We start from the raw sequence: 19012 nt of genomic DNA, 5'->3' as shown, positions 1-19012 counted from the left end.
CTGTGAGATCGGTAGTCGAGTCACTCAAGTTGGCCTCCGTTGGCGTGGGGGGAGGAGGTGGTGAATTGACACCCTCCCCCCTCCTTATTCCTTCCTTAAAGAAAAAGCTTTCTACATGAAAATGGTAAATCATTCTTTTATTTTAGTAAACGACGTCAAAGGTTTATTCCTGTTAATATGAACTTTGAGGATGATTCGTTTTCATCAAGGATGTGTTTTGCAAATGAAAATCGATGATATTCAAATATTTTATTAAAAATCAGTTAGTTATCACAAAGGACACTGCATAGAAATGTATGTACATCTAAACTGCATCAGGGCAAAAGAAGGAAATAAAAACAATCAATCCATGGACAGTCCCTGTCAAAAAGAAAGTATGGTATCCAATCCTTTCTGTCCAACGCATTCCTTGGACTGAACATATTCTGTCGCTTGAAAGTTAGCACCTTATCATTCTAGCTGAATTCCTCCTCCATTTAAACCACTAATTCTTATTATATCAACATTAAAAGAAAACATCGTCTTGTGTTTTCGTTTTAAAATGCAATTATTCTTACTGCCTCTATTCTTCAGTGATGATTTCATTAAAATCAACATTTTAACATTTTATTCATCTAAATCTGGTTCCCCATTGGGCATCTTTTTGATTTAAGATCAAAGAAAATTTCCTATAGGTTTTTCCCGTAAGTAAATTATAACAGTATTTAGTATGGGATCACAATTATATTATTTAGACGGATCTACTTAAATGCAGACAATTTCATTATCCTTAAATGCTCCAGTATATCAATATCAATGCATAAATGAGCAGTGTATGCTACTGTGCTGACTGAAGAGAAACATTACTAAACTTGTTCTATTTTGTCATTTGTTTCCTTACGGTGAATTCCCCCCCCTCCCCCCAACCACTAGCCATAGTAAGATACGTACTGTAAATATCAATCTTTGAAGGCCTACCATTACTACTTTTAGACCCAAAAGGAAGAACTGCGTGAAAATATCTAAACTTTTCGTGTCTACGGCTGCGTCAAGATAAGTCAACTTGATCCCTCAGAACGTTTGCATATTTCATCTTGATTTTCCCTCATTTGTGGGTTTCATTTTTGGCACTGAACTAGGCCTAGCTTTCTCCGATGCATGAGGCTGCAATTAGTTTGCAGGCCTAGTTCTGCATTTAAATAAAAACGAGTGAGTGTATAAATAAATCGACAAATAAATAAGATAAATAAGATTCACTTGTGCTTATGCTAAAATAAATTGATCACAAAGTGATATTTGAACGAAGAGCGTTCAAAAGTTAGCATGCAGAATTCTTAAATAAGTAAATAAGTTCAAAACAAGTTACTAATTCCCCTCAGAACAACTTAAAGCCTTTGTCGTATAGCGTTACTGACCATTGACAAAACGCTTTAATTAGTCCTCTCTCGTAATGTAAGGTAACAGATACCTTTCACATCCACACTTTTTAAAATGAAAATTGACTCCTCTCCCTTAACCAGGCTTACTCTTCACGTTACACACTATTATTCAATCATTTGGTACAAGGCATAAACAGAACAAAACACAATGACATGAGTCTAACCAATTCAGTAACAATACAGAATATTTGACATATCAGCTTTTGTTGGATTTCCAAAAGCCTGACAATGCCACAGCAACAATGAACATTACATTATTAAAATGCAGAAGACAGGCGTGTCATAGGCTTCTTCTTTCTCTTTGGAGACATAGGTACAAAGCATAACATCTCTGATAAGATACAATGGGTGCGAGAAACCTCCAGCTCTGGTGTAGAATTGATTTATCAGTATTGCTTAAAAGTCAGTTACGTTTGTATTTTCGCATTTCGAGTAACACTGAATGTCTTCCTGTGTTCACTATCAATATGACTCTATTTGGTTCAAAAAATAGTAAATAGAAACAAATACAAATACTTTATTTATTTTTTAGTTTATGCTGTCATGAGAGCAATGAGACTAAGTCAACCTGCAGTCAGTATTGTGCTTTAGCAAACAAGTAAATTTGAAGTTGTTTGTCCTATCAACAAAAATAACCCAGGGTAGTTAAACCTTGACCGTTTCTGTCAGAGCGCTAGTTATCCCCATCGAAATCTGACCTGATCAGTGCGCATGTTTACTGTGATATCCCAATAAGAAAGGAAATATGTTATATATATATATATATATATATATATATATATATATATCTATATATATATAGATAATTAATATATATAATATATATATCTTAAAGATACCCCGACCCCTTAAAACTCACAATTTTTCAGAGGGACTTCTTATATTTTATCAGATTCACGTAACCGCACTTATACTTGTGATATCTTTTCTGTGCTTGCTTGGATAAACGCAAGTAGCGTTTTCTCACAGGCAAATTGTGTTTTAACAACAGGCCAAGCCAATTCCATACTCTAGAACAAAGAAAGATAGGAGAGACATCATAAACTAACACACTTCATGAATCAGAGTCAAAAGCAGAATTTTTGGCTGAGGTCAAGAATTAGTCTCTGATAACAATTCTTTAAACAAACTGACGTCGCCATTTAGAAAATGTGGAGGTTTTCCTGCACCCATTTTTATATCTTATTCAGTGATCATTACAGATTAGCAACGCAAACAATGCCCATTATGAGTTACTGTTTCCTTTAATACTAAAACTCAACTAAAATAGTAATCACATCAGTGACAAGGAATTGAAATATCTTTGCTAAACTGTCAAGATATCGATACACTTGGCCATCAAGCTTCTGGGATTTATTTCCTGATTATTGCCAAAATCATGATTTAACGTCGTTTCTTACCATGAAATTCAACGAATAATGTTAAATACTATGATCATTTGGACACACAGTATATTCATAGTTTTGTTATGTTTTTAGTTCCGCTTCTGAACTGTTATGACAGCATGGCTGAGCAAGGCCCAGAGATCTTTAATGCAGCAAGAACTTTCATATTCCATTTGCTGCAAACTGCAGGTCATTACACTATCAAGTAAGTATTAAAGGATGAAAAATAATGCGTTCAGTAACATTAACTCACAAGTTATGTTCTCTTGTTTCCTCTTAATTTCAAAGACTGGCTTGGAATATTTAAGCAAGTGTTGGGGGTTTAACCCAGTAACTTCTCACGATTCCTGGCGTTTCGACGTTGAATCGAGACGAATATTTGACAAGTTGGCCATCATCACCATCATCCACTAGGCCCATTCTATCACTGATGACCCCCGTTACGATATCAGGGTCATCATTGTCGTTTTGGTATGTATTTGTATTTGTTGTAGGCCTTATAAGAATATCGGGGATGTTCTCTTTAACGTAGGACACCACAGGACTTAAACCATCTCCTGGACCAGTTGATGGTAGTCGTGGTGCACCCACAGCTTGCCATCCCGAGTATGCTGAGGATGATATGGCTGGTGCTTTGAAGCCACCATCTCCAATATTTTCAGTCTCTTTTCTGTTTACAATTGTGTGGTAATTGCTGGACGGGTACTCTGTGATACGCATAGGTGTTACAGGCTGTGTTGTAGAAGGACTCTGTGTTGGTGTGGTTTCTGTTCTTGCAGTGGTTGTAGTGGGATTGGTTCCTTCTGTCACTGTTGCTGGCCTTTCTGTAGATGTTGTTGTGTGGTGGTAAACAGGTCTTGGACTATAAGATTTAGATGTTACACTTGAAACTGAAAATGGCATGAATGTAACTACCTTTGGTGTTGGTGTAGTTGGGGAAGTTGAGGGTTCTGTGGTAAAAGTGTTGTTAATGTTGTGATAGTTATTTTCATTTAAGTGATTCTGTTGTGTATTTGTCGAATCAGAGGTCTGTGAGGGATGTGTGTATGAGGCTGGTCGACTATATCTTGATGGATATTCTTTTAGGGCGCCATGATTTGGCACATTTTGCTGATTCTTCAAGTTTAGTAAATTAGAAGGAACAGGTGGTGACGAGCGAAGGGCACTTGCTTTAGGCAAAGGATTTCTTTGGATTTGGAAGGGCTCAGCAGCCACCAGTTCTGGAACTGGTGGAGGTGACTTTGGTTGAGGTGGGGCCCCGAATCCGAATATTGACCACTTAGTAGCAGAGTTATCCTCTGGTGTCATTATCGGCACAGGAAAAGGAATGACATTTTGTGGTAATGCAGAGTCATCTCCAGCACCAAATCTGTCTACTGACATTGGTGGGAATCTGAATTTTCCAGCTATGATTGCTTCTTTATCTTCTTCGCTAACTTCTTCCATTACATTAAATTTAGGCTGAGATGTGGGATCTGTGTTTGGTGCTGAGGGACCCCTTCTGTTTGCTCCCAAGTGGAATGGTTGACCATAGATGACGTCAGGTGTCTCTTTTTTTCCACCTTTCTGTATTGGAACTTCTGCTGGGAAATTCATTTGGTTTTCGGACTCTTGAGGGACATTTTGATGTAATAAATGACCTGCACCCATACGATCAGCTGCTTGGTCAAAGTGGCCTGTGTTAGATGAATGCAGCTCTGGAGACAAATTTTCATGATTTAACAATGGTGGAGGTGCAACTTTTCTGCTTGGTAAAGGGGGAGGTGGTGGAGGTGGTTGCATAGATAAGTTAAGATGTGGGGTCATATTATTCTTAGGTGGTGGGATTATAGGAGCACCTGGCGGAGGCTCTTTGAACGGTCCAATTACCACAACTCTTTGGGCATTTTTCGGCAGAGGACCATGGGTCAACTGATAATGTATGCCTGCAGTTTTATCTACCATATTTTGTTTGTTTGGAGCCTTATCTGTTGGGTTATTAATATCACTCCCAGGGCCTGTTTCACCCCTGCGCCTGTTAACTGGGGTGCGTCCAAAGAAATTGAAATTTTCCAAGAATGAAGGCCGTTTTGATACAGCTGGACGTTTATCAGGCCTTTGAGGACGAGGATGAGGTCTGAATACTCTGTCTGAAGGACCTTGGAAACCAAATGTTTCGTGATTTTGATGTGCATTTGGTCTGAATTGAGGTAGAATATTTGGGGCATTATTTTCTACGTGATTTCTTCGTATTTCATTATGTTGTGGAGGGCGTTTTGGGAGATTTCCTGCTTCTGCAGGTAATGTAAAGCCAAGTTCCATTTCTGGTAAATCATGAGGTAATGGTGGAGGGGTGATTGCTGGATGAACCTTCTGGAAAGACGGAGGTATACTTGGGTGAACGGAAGGACGGTTATGAGGTCGAGGCCTTGGAATTCTCATAGGATGACTGGAACTAGGGAACTGTGTTACTCCAGGCCTAGGGTGTGGAACATGGGCTTGCTGTGTTGGGGGTCTGAAAGATGGAGGATGTGTTGGCCTTTCTGAAGGTAGCCTAGTGAATGAAGGTGGTGAATTAAAGAAAGATGCTGGTGGAAGTGGTGGTATTATCTCATTATTGAGAAATTCTGGAGGAGGAGGCAGGGGTGGTGGGGCCAAACCTGGTCTCTCTCGTCGTGGTGGAAGTGATACCGGCCTTTCATGTCGTGGTGGGACTAGTGCTGGCCTATCTTTTCTTGATGGTGGTGTTATTGGTCTTTGTGGCTGAGCTGGTGGCGGTGGTGGTGGTAGGAAAGTTGGTTGGCTACTAGCTTGAGAAGGTGGTGACCGGTGTGGAATGCTTGTAGATGGATGTGGAGGTGGGAAAGATGGGGGTCCAGCAAGTAATGGTGGAGGAGGAGGATGAGGAGGGAAAGGTAGACTTGGTGGTTGAGGAGGTGGTGGGAGGGAAGGTGGCGATGGTACTGGAGCTGGTCTTCCAACTATTTCAGACTGCACTGAGGGTCTTGTAGATTCTTCAAAGGTGTTCACCACTGGAGGCAAAACCTCTGGAGAATCTTGTGAGAAGTATCCGTGCCCTGGTGGAAAAGATGGCTGATAGGTTGTTGTTGGGAAGCGAGGCCTTATGTAAGGATCAGTTTTAGAAGGGCGGAAAATTTCCACCTCTTTCTTTGGTGTGGCTATAGTAGTGGAAGGAGTGTTTGGCTGAGGCGTTACTCTTTCTTCTTTCAGAGGTTCAGGGTGCACTGGTGTTATAGGTAAAGGACTTAGTATATTAACAGTTGGATTTGTACTCAGTGTGGATGGTGGAATTCTTGTCCCATAAGGTTTCCCCCTAGATAACTGCGTTGGAGTTGGCCGCTCTGTAATGTCATAGACCTCAGAAAAGTAACTTGGTTTTGTGGTTGTAGTTGTCCATGTAATTGTAGGATGAGACGTTGACTGTGATGTAGTAAAGTAACGTGTTGTTGAGGTTTCAGTTGTTGGACGTCGTGTGTACCTCAAGGGAGGCAAATTGTTAGGAATTTTGGGTTGAATGTCATGTTCACTCAAGTCATCTTCATGTATATCTGTTTCATACTGGTAAGGTGTTGAATGAGAGGTTTCAGGAGGATATGTGTCTTCCAAAGGTATGAGAAAATCATCCTCATCAATAGAACTTGAATGTGAAGATACATGAGATGGCTTGGTGTAAGGCGTAGTCTGGTGAACATTTGTTGTGGGACGTCTTGTTATTATTGGCCTTCCAGAGCTGCGGGGAGGCGGTGAGGCATAAATTTTTCTTTTTGGAGCTTCTGTATTAGTAATCTGAGAAGTTGTAGTGGTAATCTGAGGAGTAGTAGTCTTAGAAGTGGTAGTAATAATCTCAGGGGTTATAGCTGCTTTTGTAGTTGTCTTTGTTGTTGTTGTTGTTTCCTCTTTAGTTGTAGTTGTTTCTTCTCTAGTTCTGGTAGTTGTTTTGGAAGTCGTCGAAATCGGCGATTTTGGCAATGAGCCTCGGTCTTGCGTTCCAGAGTACTCAGATCTGTCGCCAAACACTGGCTTCGGCGCGTAGGCAACTTGTGGAGTGTCTTGCCCTGCCTGGGGTTGAACTTTAATGCCACCTTGAATCTTGGTGTTGGCGTAACCTTTCGAAATAAACGGACCCATCGGGAGACTCTGCTGACGGGTGTGAGGACTATACGACGAACCGTTGGCGTAAGTGTGAAGGGGAATTTCAAGAAGCTCGTGGAACTGTGGAGGGAAGAGCTCGAAAGGGTTGATCTCATTCGTCTCAGGCTGAGACAGCGCAGGATCCACTTCACTTCCCGAGGCTGAGAGATCGCTCGCCGGAGGCACCGTTGTTTGAATTGGATATCTGTGGGAGGAAATGAAAGCTTATTTGGAGGAGAAATGTTTAGTTTTTCAAATAAAAGAAATTATGTGAAGTACCAACACTCATCAATTTTCTTTTTTACCCAAGGGTTATAAACGTGAATTTTAACCTTTGATTTGTTAAAAAATATTACTTTTTCTTCTTCCTAAAGTTGGTGGTCATATTCCAGATCAGAAGATATTACCCATTACAACGACGAATTTTATTCAAAATGCTATACCTCATTTATATGCATTTGTGTGTGGACACTTTTTAAATAGAATTACACACACGCACACACACATATATATATATATATATATGTGTGTGTGTGTGTGTATGTATGTGTATGTATATACAATGCCTACCGGAAATTCGCTTCATCCGCCTGTGTCATCACAGCTGAGAGAAGTGACGGATCGGCGTAAGATGGAGCTGATGAATACGAGTCGGGGAGATTATAACCCTGTGGATTATTATTATTATTATTATTATTATTATTATTATTATTATTTTACTAAATGGAAACTTGTCTCTTTACTGGTATAGAGATTCTAAAGTAGTTGCAAGTTGGTCTAGAAGTAAAGTCTTCCAATTGACAATTTGTGGGAGTTATATCATCAGAAGTTAACGTGAAATTAAATATATATACATACACATACATACATACATACATACATACATATATATAGGTATATATACAATGGAATGAAAAAATGTCAGTTGCTGTTTTACAAAAAAAAAAAAAAAAAAAAAAAATCTTAAGATTATTCCTTGGCAGATAAGAATTTTCCAAATGGATATGAACCCATCAAGCCGGGAACTAAAACAATTAACTTGTCTTACGTCGACAGAATCCCCGTAATCGCCATCTTGAACCGACTTCGGAGTGCCATTGTCTTCTTCTTCTTCTTCTTCTTCATTGTTCAGCTGCCTCTTCCTGGCCTGCAAGGACTCATACAGTGGGTGGGGGTCGAATGCTCCACCCTGGACGGTGGCTACGTCATCGTCTGCGCCCTCGTCAAACGCGCCCGCGACGAAAGCCGTCAGCGCTATCACGCCCAAAGCCGTCAGGTGGGCTGTTGCTCTCATCTGCGAAAGAAAATAAGAACAATGGTGAGTTGGAGACCAAAATTACTATAGCGCTAATGCACTGAGGTTTTATCAGGTCTAACACATACATGTAATTTTTCTTTGTAGGCCTAAATATTTAATTAGGTAGCCAGTGGAGACAGTCCTTCTGAGAGGAAAAGCTGTATAGATTAATATTACGTAAACGCACTCACACACACTTATGTGTGTGTGTTTTTGCTTTGTATTTTATATAAATAAAATTACTTCTCACTGAGATTCGTGGAAATAATTTATATCGTAACTTTCCTTATGACTTTTCCAATATCTTGAGAATGTTTTCGTAGCATTTTCTCATAGGAAAAGAGGAAAGTAAGGTTTCAACCGCTCTGCTCAGTTCAGATTTTAAGCCAAGTTGCCATTTATCATCAGCGACGATTTTCTTTTCCAACCTAAAATCACCACAACTTACCAGGTAAATTCACTGGACAAAGTAGGCCTATGCATATATACGAGTGTAAAAACACTTAATTTACCTGAAAAATTGAATTCGTAGATAATCGAGATGATATCCCCTTTATATGTGGATTTACATAATTTAAATTTCGTTTCATACGCCAACACCAAATTTTAGTCTCTTTTCTCTGACGGTTGTGATGGGACTAGTTACAGTCGAAGTATACCTACCTTATGTGTTTTCAGTTACCGTTTAAGCTCTTCTCTCCCTGTAATCTGTCACAGTTCAGTAAGTATTTTTGTTTTAATCAATTTATTGCGCCCATTGGCGTCAGACATTTGAGTACATGGTAATACAGTAATATTGTTTACATCTACATTGTAATCAAGTTATGCCTAAAGAAAAAAAAAATAGTAAAAAAATAAAGTATATACAGACATTTAAGTACATATCAAAACAGTATTGTTTACATCTACAGCACATAATGAGGGTTACACAAAGGAATACAAAATAAAGTATAGACAGATATTTAGTACATATTAAAATAATATTGCTCATTTCTATATATTAAAGGTTATACAAATGAATTCATATGGAATACAAATTAAATTTAGTTTGATTTCGTAGGTAGGTTGTACCTATCTTTAATCAGTATTACATAACAGCTGATTATTCAGTATCCACCAAAGTGAGGATGGCGCATGAGGATCTCATCGAGCAAATTATTATCTGTCAATAATTTTTTACATATATCAACTACTGTGAGTCTTTGGGGTAATATGTCACTAACAAGCGGACATTCCAGGCAATAGTGTTCCAGGGTGTTGGCGTTGGGTGCGTCACATAACCTACAGGAGGAGAAGTGAGGAACTCCATCTTGCTCAGCCACCTGCCAAACTGGTCGCCAACCCAGCCGAAGACGCGCACAAACAACGTTATTTTGACGAACCATGAGTCCTCTGCGGCGATACTTGTGTTGGTGAGGAGAGAAGTGATCATAATGCTGTATTGATACACTGGTGGCTCTCTCGGCATTACTACGATGATGAGTAGGTGAGCGAGCAGCTTGGCGCACCATTTTTCTGCAGCACAGGAGAGATGGACTGGGAGCATCAGCATCTGGAGGATCCAGCTGACAGGCAGCCTTTGCGAGATGGTCAACGGTGTTGTTAGCCAGAAGACCCACATGAGAGGGAATCCATAGGAAGTGCACTACCAGTGAGCTCATGTTGGCCATGTCTAGTTGCCTATGTATTTGTGTAACCAGGGGCTGGTATGCTGGCTTATGTGATGAAAGGGCTTGGAGTGCTGGTTGCGAGTCGCAGATGATCAAGCCGTTGTTTCTGGTCTGTGTGATTAAAATAACTGCATCTAGAAGTCCATGTAGTTCACAATACGTGGAGCTTGATGACTCTGGGAGGTGACGGCCTGTCCAGCCCCCTGGCGGGGGTTCCAAAGTGGTGGAGAAAACAGCACATCCAGCACTGCCATCCTGCTGTAGGGAGCCGTCTGTGTAGAGGTGATGGGCTACCCTGAGGGATGAGGATAGTCTGTCGATGGTCTCCAATGCACGTTGTTGTTGAAGTTGAGGCAAGTCAGTCTTAGAGACTGGAGTGTAAGAGATTGCTGGCACAGGAGTCTGCCAGGGTGCAAGGCCAGGGTGCAAGGCCATGATCCACGTTCTCTGCCACGATGTTGATGTCAAGCCCCCGAATGCTTGAACAGACAGTACTAACTAGTGTACGTCCCCCCTGGCGTAGTTGTGGACGAGGTGCATCTAGATCCAGAGAAGTTCTGATGATGTTTGAATAGTGAGGAGACAGGTGAGGGTAATATAGGCATTTGATACTGAAGTAGGTGACATTGGAGTATATTCGCTCAACGAGTGGAGGGAGACAGAGTTCGTGTTGCATGTTTACAATTCTAGTGGATGCTGGACAACCTAGAATGAATCTCATTGCTTGGTTCTGGAATTTTTCAAGCGGCTGTAGAGTTGATCTGGAGAGTTGACATAGTGCAGGGGAAAGATAATCTATCACTGAGCGGATGAAAGCAATATATATGTTTCTGGTAACTGGGATAGATACTCCTGCAGAATAATTAGTAAGCCACTTGAGAGGAGTCAGGCGTCGCTGTAACCGGGCCAGCAGATCTTGAACAATGGGATGTACTCTCTGTCTTGCTGGAATGGATGGTGTAATTCGCACTGGCGCTCCCAAATAAATATACTGTGTGCATAAAGGTACAACATTGTTCCCCACAGTAAATTCTGGTAGATTCCTTGCTGGCCTTGGGGAGAAGATTCTACTTTTTCCTGGGGAGATGATAAGACCACAGGAGGATGCTGATTCGTAGAAGGAAGAAAGGAAGCGTTGCAAGTGATCCGGGGAGGTTGAATGAATGCAAATATCGTCTGCGTAGCAAGTGATGGTTGTGTTATCAGTATTAGGAAGTAAGGAAAGAAGGCGATGTAGGAGGATATTAAATAAAAACGGACTAAGTACCCCCCCTTGCGGAGTACCAAGTTCAAGTTCCTTTGCAGTGCTCAATGCTCCCTTAAACAGCACACGAGAGACTCTATTTCGAAGATATCCACGTATCCACCTCAAAAGGTTTCCCTTGATTCCAAAATCAATAAGCTGGTCTAAAATAATGTCTCTATTTGCAACATCAAATGCACTTTTCAAATCAATGAAGGCTACAACACTGGTTGGGGAGAGACGAGTGTAGAGCTCCATGAGACAATGATGTGTTCCTCGTTGGGGTAGGAAGCCGTATATTCTAGATGAAAGCTTATCTTGCAGCCGGAACATAAGGCGTGAGAGGAGTATACGTTCAAATACTTTGCAGAAACAGGAGGTGAGGGAGATAGGACGAAATTTGTCAGTGCAAGGCTGGGAACGGTATAATTGTACTATGAGTCCATGCTAGGGGCACATATCCCAGGCAGAGGCAGAGGTTGTAGAGCCGGAGGAGAGGGTTGCCAGGTATTTTTATGAGTGTGCAAAGGACTGCATAGGTGATGCCATCATCACCAGGAGCTGACTTCTTACTCCTTGCTAAGGCACGTCGTAGCTCTCCCTTAGTTATGGGTACATCGTCCTCTTCATCACTGCTTAGTGAGGCGGAACTGAGACGTAAGGCACGATGGTTTTTATGTGAAGAGAGAGTGTCTTGTATATGAGCTGGAAGGTTGATGGTTCGTGACTGTGCTGACCACTCATCAATAAGGTCCTGTGCATACTGAGCAGGGCTGTGGTGGAGGACACTTGGGAGTTTCTTCTTCACAATCCTGTTGATGAGGTGCCACATGGAACCGATGCTTGTTTGATGGTTGATGCTGTCTGTTAATTTGTGCCAGGAATCTGTTTGTACACATTGCTGTAGATCAACTAGATCATCTCTCGATAGTTGATACTGATGCAGAGTCTCAGGACTTGGTTGTCTCATAAAGGCAAGGCCATCATCCATCGCCTTCTTTTCTGCCAGAGAAATTCGATTATCCAGTGTCATAGCACCAACATGATGCCTGATATGAGGCTTTCTGATATATTGTGTGTGGAAAGCATGTGTGGTACTAACAAGTAAGGAGTAAAGTTTCTCCGGACAGTGGAGGTCAAATGTGGGTCGAAGGTTAGTCATATATGAAATGTACGTAGGCTGGTACTTAGGCGGAATTGTGATGCAAGTGCGATTGTGTATTGGAGTAGGTGTAGCGGGAAGGGAATATTGGATGCTGAGACCAATGTGATCAGAGAAGAGCGTAGGAACCGTTACACAATTGACTCGAGAAGGTACGAGTCCACAGGTCAAGATGTGATCCAAAGTACCACCTCGTGCATGCGTAGATCCACCAGTGTCCCAACGGGTCAGTTGATTTCGACGAATGTATCCTAGAAGTAGATTCCCGTTGCGGTTCACAGTGCCAGCAAGATCTCCCAAGTCTGGATGACGGGCATTAAAATCTCCCGTGTAAACCATACCACGAAGGGTTGGGGCTGGAAGCTTGGTTGTATTTATCCTACCTGGTGCTGCATATACATTGCACAGTCGTATGGTGCCTCCGCCAACAGTAATCTCAAATAATTGAAATGTTGTATCTTCATCCTCAGAGTTTGGGAGAGGTCTATGCTGAACTGAAGTGCGTATATAGGTGATGAGGCCATGTCTTACTAAATGGACGTAGGACACATAGCCAGTGAGCGAGGGAGCTTCTTCCCTTGGCTGAGCATTACCAACAAAAGCTTCCTGAATTAGAATAACATCTGGGTGGTGACTATGTACAATTCCCTTAAGTGCAGAAAGTTTTGCCCAGTTTGTAATACCACAGGCATTCCATGAGATGATATTAAGCTTTACTTGGTTATCGAACATGTCCCTTGGAAGAACGGTGACTAGATAAAGAGGCAGTGGTAACACCGGTATGAATTGGTGGTGTATCACGTGGTAATGGTCCTGTATGGGGATTAGTAACACTCTCAAGACGTGTAGCAAGTGAGTCAAGTTTCTCAGTGAGTGTAGTAACTGATGTGATAACAACCTGCTGAGCTTCAACAAGAGATTGTAGTGTGTTATCATTAGTAGCAAATTTAGAAGTTAGATTGTCAAAGGAGGTTACGAGACTGTCAATGCAAGTGTCCATGCTCTCTAAACGAGATTCAATGGCTTCAAAACGTGATGTAAGGGAGTCACACCGAGACTTGAGGACATCTACAGCATTACGAAGTGTAGTCACTTGTGAGGAGGCAGTAACAGTGGGTTTTATTGATGGCACTGGAAGCTGTTGTGCAATAAGCTGGTTCGATGCAGAGCCTGAACGCCTGGTACAGCCATGCCACACATTGACTCCAGGCTCATTACATCTCGGGCATTTCCAATGCGAGGAGTCCGGTGTAGGTAGAGGTAATGAGCTTGATGTTGATGCCGAAGAACTGTCAACCACTGTGGGTGGTACAGGGGGCCGGTGAGGGCAGGTCCGACTGTCATGCTCAGCAGCACAAAATGCACACTTTTCAGGGGCAGCACAGTATCGTGAGATGTGACCGATACCCCAGCATTTGAAGCACCACGGCTTTTCGTCTGGCATTCTGCGTAGTTCACATGATGGTAGACAAGGGAGGAAGGAGAAGTTAACAAAAGGTGGGGGTGGATCTGGGTGGCTCCAAGTAATGACAATACGATTGATGGACTTCCCATCCTGTAGGAAACGACGTACAGTGTGCACCCCTTCCAGTTCCTTAGCTAATGAAGGGTCTACATCCACAGGATATCGAGTGATGAGATATGTAGGGAACTTACGGGGTCTGTTTACATCATCCTGAACATCTAACACAAGTGACAGAACCTCACCACCCTTGACCCTGTTTATGATATCCAGGCGATGCCTCGAAATGTATACAAATCGAGAAGTGACCGCAGACATTTTAACTTCAGCCAATTCCCGATCGAGGCTGAACATCTTGGTAACCTCCGATAGCCAGCGAAGCTTCACATTAACCCCCGGATTCTCTCTAAATAGGAGCTTTATGTATTCAGCACGTGGAGCAAAGGCAGGGAGAACAGTTTTAGTAGCCATGGTAGGTATAATCTGAAAAGCAGGTCTAGGCAGGGAATTATTTAGAACTTTATTTTGAGAGGAGGAAGCATCACACTTTGTAGTTTTAGCAGCAGGGGATGATGGCTCATTACTGCTATCTGAATCATGCTCCATACATCGTTTGTTGGAGGTATAGGTATGGTCCATGAGACTAGGAGCTGCACCAGCAGGGATCAACTTATGAGATTTAGTAGAGACAAGTCGTGGCCAATGTTCCTGTGTAAGCAGATGTTCTTCAACATTATCATCACTTAGAGCAAGGTCCTCCTCAACATCAGCGAGAGTACCAGGTCCCGAGAATTCCATAGTCATTATCTACTGGTGTTTTAACAATGCCCGTATCTAATTTCGTTTCTATGGTACAGTAACATTGCCATGACAGGGATAACCACGTCACATACTCCATGCCGGTTTAGGAAAAATTTGAACGTAGTGGTATGGCCGAGTGAACGAGATTTTTAATCCTAAATAAAGTCTAAGTTCAAAAACTCGTAAACACACTAATGTCATAGCACTGACCACTAAGTGCTACCACAGCTTTCAGTCAATTCTAGGTGATGTAGATCTTCGTATCTCCTAAATATTCGAGAAAGTTTTCAGAGCATACAAATGCGTTTGTTGACAAAGTCCAAGATCTTCTTCTTCCCCAGTTCAGTAAGTATACAATCAAAGCACTATGTCTTTTATGGATACGAATGCTGCATAAAAAGGAAATAATAGATTTGTTTGGTAGATGACCCAACGGTACAAGTTCAGATCCTATCCGCAAGTATTCATTTTCTCTCGACAGAAGTAATTTACCTTTTTTTCTTCTTCTTTATTTCCAGTTTTATTGTGTTTCTTTACTCAGGAACATGTTGGTGAATGCAAGTACTGTTAGTTAGAGCGATAAAATTACAAGGTTTGTGTGATTACATAGAAATTGCAGTGACAGAAGCTGATGAGGTTAGAAAAAGGACGAATTCCGCCCTCACTTGCACGAGACTTTCGGCTCTGAGCTAAACAGCAAATGATTCCCCTAAGGCCCTCTTTGACCAAAGGTAACAAAGAGAGAGAGAGAGAGAGAGAGAGAGAGAGAGAGATTCACATTGGTCTAAAGGAATCATTTCGCTAAATTCTAACCCTCTTATTTAATTGTATTTTCTTTAGAGTTTTTCACTAATAGCTTTTGAGTTCTGCATTCCGTTTTTCATATTCGACGTTTACACTCACAATGTAACTCTATTATGCCGTCGATTGCAACCTTTTCTTTTAGCATTTCGTGCGCCATTAAGCCCTCCTACAGTCTCCCCTTGTAACTACCCACCCTCATCCTGCCTGTCCGCAGTAAAACCGAGTCTAGGTGTTATTATACCTCCTGCGTCGTGGAAGCTTTTAAATAGGCCATTAAGCGCGATCATGAACAAAGGGAAGACCGAAATCGTCTTTTATTAAGACTGCATCACGATGGCTCCAATCGCTTAAGTACTTCTTCTTGCACATAATTGTACTCTGGGAGATCTGAACAGGATGCGTGGTAATTCTAGGTCTCGTGAATATTCTGGAGCATTTGGCTGCTCGGTAGCACATTGTAGCGATATTGATTATAGCAACTTTTATTATCGAACATTTATTCAGTCACGCCCAAATTAAGTGCGCAGTACATTTATGAGGTATATTCAATTTCACTGTTTGAGTTATAGCAGTACTATTAAAGCCAAGCAAATCTGGTTTTCAAGATAAACAAATACCTAAGTGTAAGACAAGGCCTAGGGCAGTGATTTCCAAAGCTTTTTTGGCCATGGTGTAATTTACTATTATTCTTATATTCACGTGGAGGAAGCCTAGAAGGCTATTAACTTGGTTTAAACATTCTCGAATTGTCTCCCTTAAAAAAAATCAAATTACCCCCTTGGGCGTACGCCCCACGTTGGGAACCACGGGTTAGTCTAGACCTTGATGTAAGACATCTCTTTTAAAAGCAAAAAACTTTAGCGGAATTTCGGCGATGATTTTAACGTGACAAATGACATCGAAGCTCAAACATTTACAACAATAGTTGAAAAGTGATAAGGCAATCCAGTGTTAGCCACAATAATCTTACAATTTTTCTGTGTTGATATATTATCATACTTCAAAAAATCTACTCAAGATGGTCTTGGTCTTCGGCATTACCATTATCACTATTATTCCATTCAGCGTCTGCTCGTTTTAGCAGGAGCCAATTAAGAACGTTGGTTTGCCCTTGAAATAGAACCTAATAAGGACTTCCTTCCGTGCCAGGCCACCAAGTGACTTCGTGATCTGTAGTAAGCGTTGGTTGGTCGCGTTCCCTCAAATGTCGCCGTCAGCGCCCAGTGGTGACAGCATATGCAATGTTATTCTGGTTTGGTTATTTTCCTATTCTATCGTAAACTAAAAAAGCACAGTACTTATTTGTGTTTCTCACTTTCATTTATTCCCAGGTTGCACTTAAAAGCTAGAATAAACACCAAATGCACTGAGCTACTACATTTCAGTTTATCTTCTGTCGTGACTCCAAATTATTGTTTTTAGTAAGGAATTGCGGCATTTATGCTCTGTTTTATTCTAGTCACTTGGACACTGATATTTTGCAATATTTATCTGTTTGTCTGTACGTTTACCTGCCATGAAAATACCCAGAAATGCATACTTATGGTACAAGTCAAAACCGCAAAAGGTGATTATACCCTCTGAAGGTCTTCATTGTACGTTCCCGACCCCCCACTCTCTCTCTCTCTCTCTCTCTCTCTCTCTCTCTCTCTCTCTCTCTCTCTCTCTGCCTTTAATCATTGTATCTGTACTTCTGCCAACTTTCCTACTTGCCTATTTATCTCTACTTAAATTAGCAATGTTTCTTTTACCAATCAAGAGCATTCCCCCGAAAGCAACAGACATTTGTCACATGAAGAGCGAAAGGCTAATCGATTCTTCAATATCGCTGCGTGGGAATGGCGCTCCTCCCGGTCAGGTTGCAACAGAACGTCATCATTATTTGTCGTCGTCTTGTATATACACCGGGAAAGGGTCGCAAGATTTAGTGGTGAGACTACGGTCATCACGACTCTCTTTACAGAGAGGCACTGATTGATAATTATTCTATCCCTCCGGGGGAGTCATTCTGATTGGGTGAAATAATATCGGTTGACGTTTAGGCCATACTGCTTAGATTTTTGCAGAAGCTTATAGCCTTAACCTCGTTATTATTATTAAAAATGTGTGCGTATTCAGACAAAATAAGCCTAAAAGATCATTATGGTGCAAAACGAGCATCCAAAGAATAGAATGCCGATGCATGAAAGCAAAAAATGGATAGCAAAGCGAAGAAATACCATGTAAACGAAGATGAAAGCAGCAGACACAATAAGCAGATGCATAAACAGCACTACAAAGCTTTGACATTCATGGCCTTCTCTCCTAGTTTATGATAACAAATATACACAATTACACATAACTTATGATAACAACGTTAAATAGCGTTATACCCAATTACTCACCCACAAAAGAATTACAGGGAAGGAGGAGGGCGACGGGATGGGTGTATAGGTCTAGCGTTAGGGGTGGAGGGAAAGAGTCATTTATGCATCGTAAACAACATTTAAACTGCATTCAGTTGCTGTCATGCGATGATGCCCTACGATCATCGGCAGTAGCTCATGGGTAATACTGCATTCACCCTATTAACATACCATGGGACTGGGAGGTCACACGGTGAATTCATATGCACTGTCGCTCTCTCGCTAAGCGGGATTCAAATGAAGGCGCGAAGATTATTTGAAAGTGTCGTTCACCTCTCACGCTAGAGCCATGAACAGTTTTCTGTTCGTGGCGTTCATCTTCTACTTAGATCTATTTAGTTGTGACGAGAGGATACATACATACATTATATATATATATATATATATATATATATATATATATATATATATATTGTGTGTGTGTGTGTGTGTGTATGAAATACACACTCATTCCTTTCAGAAGAGGCTTAAGTCGAACGTTTTCTCTTTCATAAATAGACAGAAAGAGAAACGTTGATGGGTAACTGCTGTTATCAATCTCACAAGCAAACTAGAAAGTTTCAGTTGTTTATTTTCTGTTGGGAGAAAAAGATCGCAGGTCCACGAGAAAGTAGACAATAAATCTCGTCACTTAATAAATAAAGTTAAAACACAACAAGAAAGTGCATGGCAGTAAGTGGAATTGTTCCTAACTATTATAAAAGTGCATTACAAAAAATTGAATAGTTACTAACTATACTCTGTTTTTTTCATCTGTCCATCCGCCTGTGGTGTTTTTGTATGGTAACACTGCGTCCCGGGCATTAAATAGTTACGGTATGTGTAAGTTTTAGGTAAATAAAAGGATATCTGGGTGTACATTTGCAACTGAAAAGTGTTTTAATAATTTACTGTATGCGAAGTACACCGTTAATATACGAAATAGGATATTATTATTATTGTTGAATGTAAGCTGAATGTAACTATCTAAAGCCCAGGATGCAGTGTTACCATACAGAAACACCACAGGCGGATGGACAGATGAAAAAAAAACAGAGTTTTTTTATAGTATTATTATCATTATTGACTGAGTTTCCACTTCGTTTCAAATTAATACAGTAGAAGTTGCCAGAATGCAGCCTTTACGAAGTTTCGCAGGGGAATACTTTCATTATCATTATTACCAAGACACACCTGCTATAAATTACGTAATTGAAGCGAAAACGGCGACGCATGTGAACCGCAATTATCTAGC

The 19012-nt window shown here is 41.1% G+C and overlaps 2 protein-coding genes across 2 annotated transcripts in view; both read right to left on the bottom strand.

Annotated features, from left to right (window-relative positions):
• Window positions 1–2254: 2254 nt before the first annotated feature.
• The window catches only part of LOC135207481 (mucin-2-like), an 82913-nt gene continuing 66155 nt past the window's right edge, over window positions 2255–19012 (bottom strand). Inside the window, exons 2-4 of the mRNA XM_064239241.1 lie at window positions 7983–8228; window positions 7505–7602; window positions 2255–7139 (exon numbers count right to left, since the gene is read on the bottom strand). Coding sequence (XP_064095311.1) covers window positions 3107–7139; window positions 7505–7602; window positions 7983–8228 — 4377 coding nt within the window. The 3' untranslated portion in view covers window positions 2255–3106. The remainder of the gene's footprint in view (window positions 7140–7504; window positions 7603–7982; window positions 8229–19012) is intronic.
• Window positions 9064–11517, bottom strand: LOC135207141 (uncharacterized). Its single transcript, XM_064238732.1, is given in 2 exon segments — window positions 9064–10336; window positions 10338–11517. Coding segments are annotated over 2 exon segments (2139 nt in total). The 5' UTR covers window positions 11478–11517; the 3' UTR covers window positions 9064–9337.

The sequence above is a fragment of the Macrobrachium nipponense genome, chromosome 32 (assembly GCF_015104395.2).
Source record: "Macrobrachium nipponense isolate FS-2020 chromosome 32, ASM1510439v2, whole genome shotgun sequence".
Taxonomy (NCBI): domain Eukaryota; kingdom Metazoa; phylum Arthropoda; class Malacostraca; order Decapoda; family Palaemonidae; genus Macrobrachium; species Macrobrachium nipponense.
The sequence above is the reverse complement of the archived record's forward strand: the minus strand, read 5'-3'. Positions and strand labels throughout refer to the sequence as shown.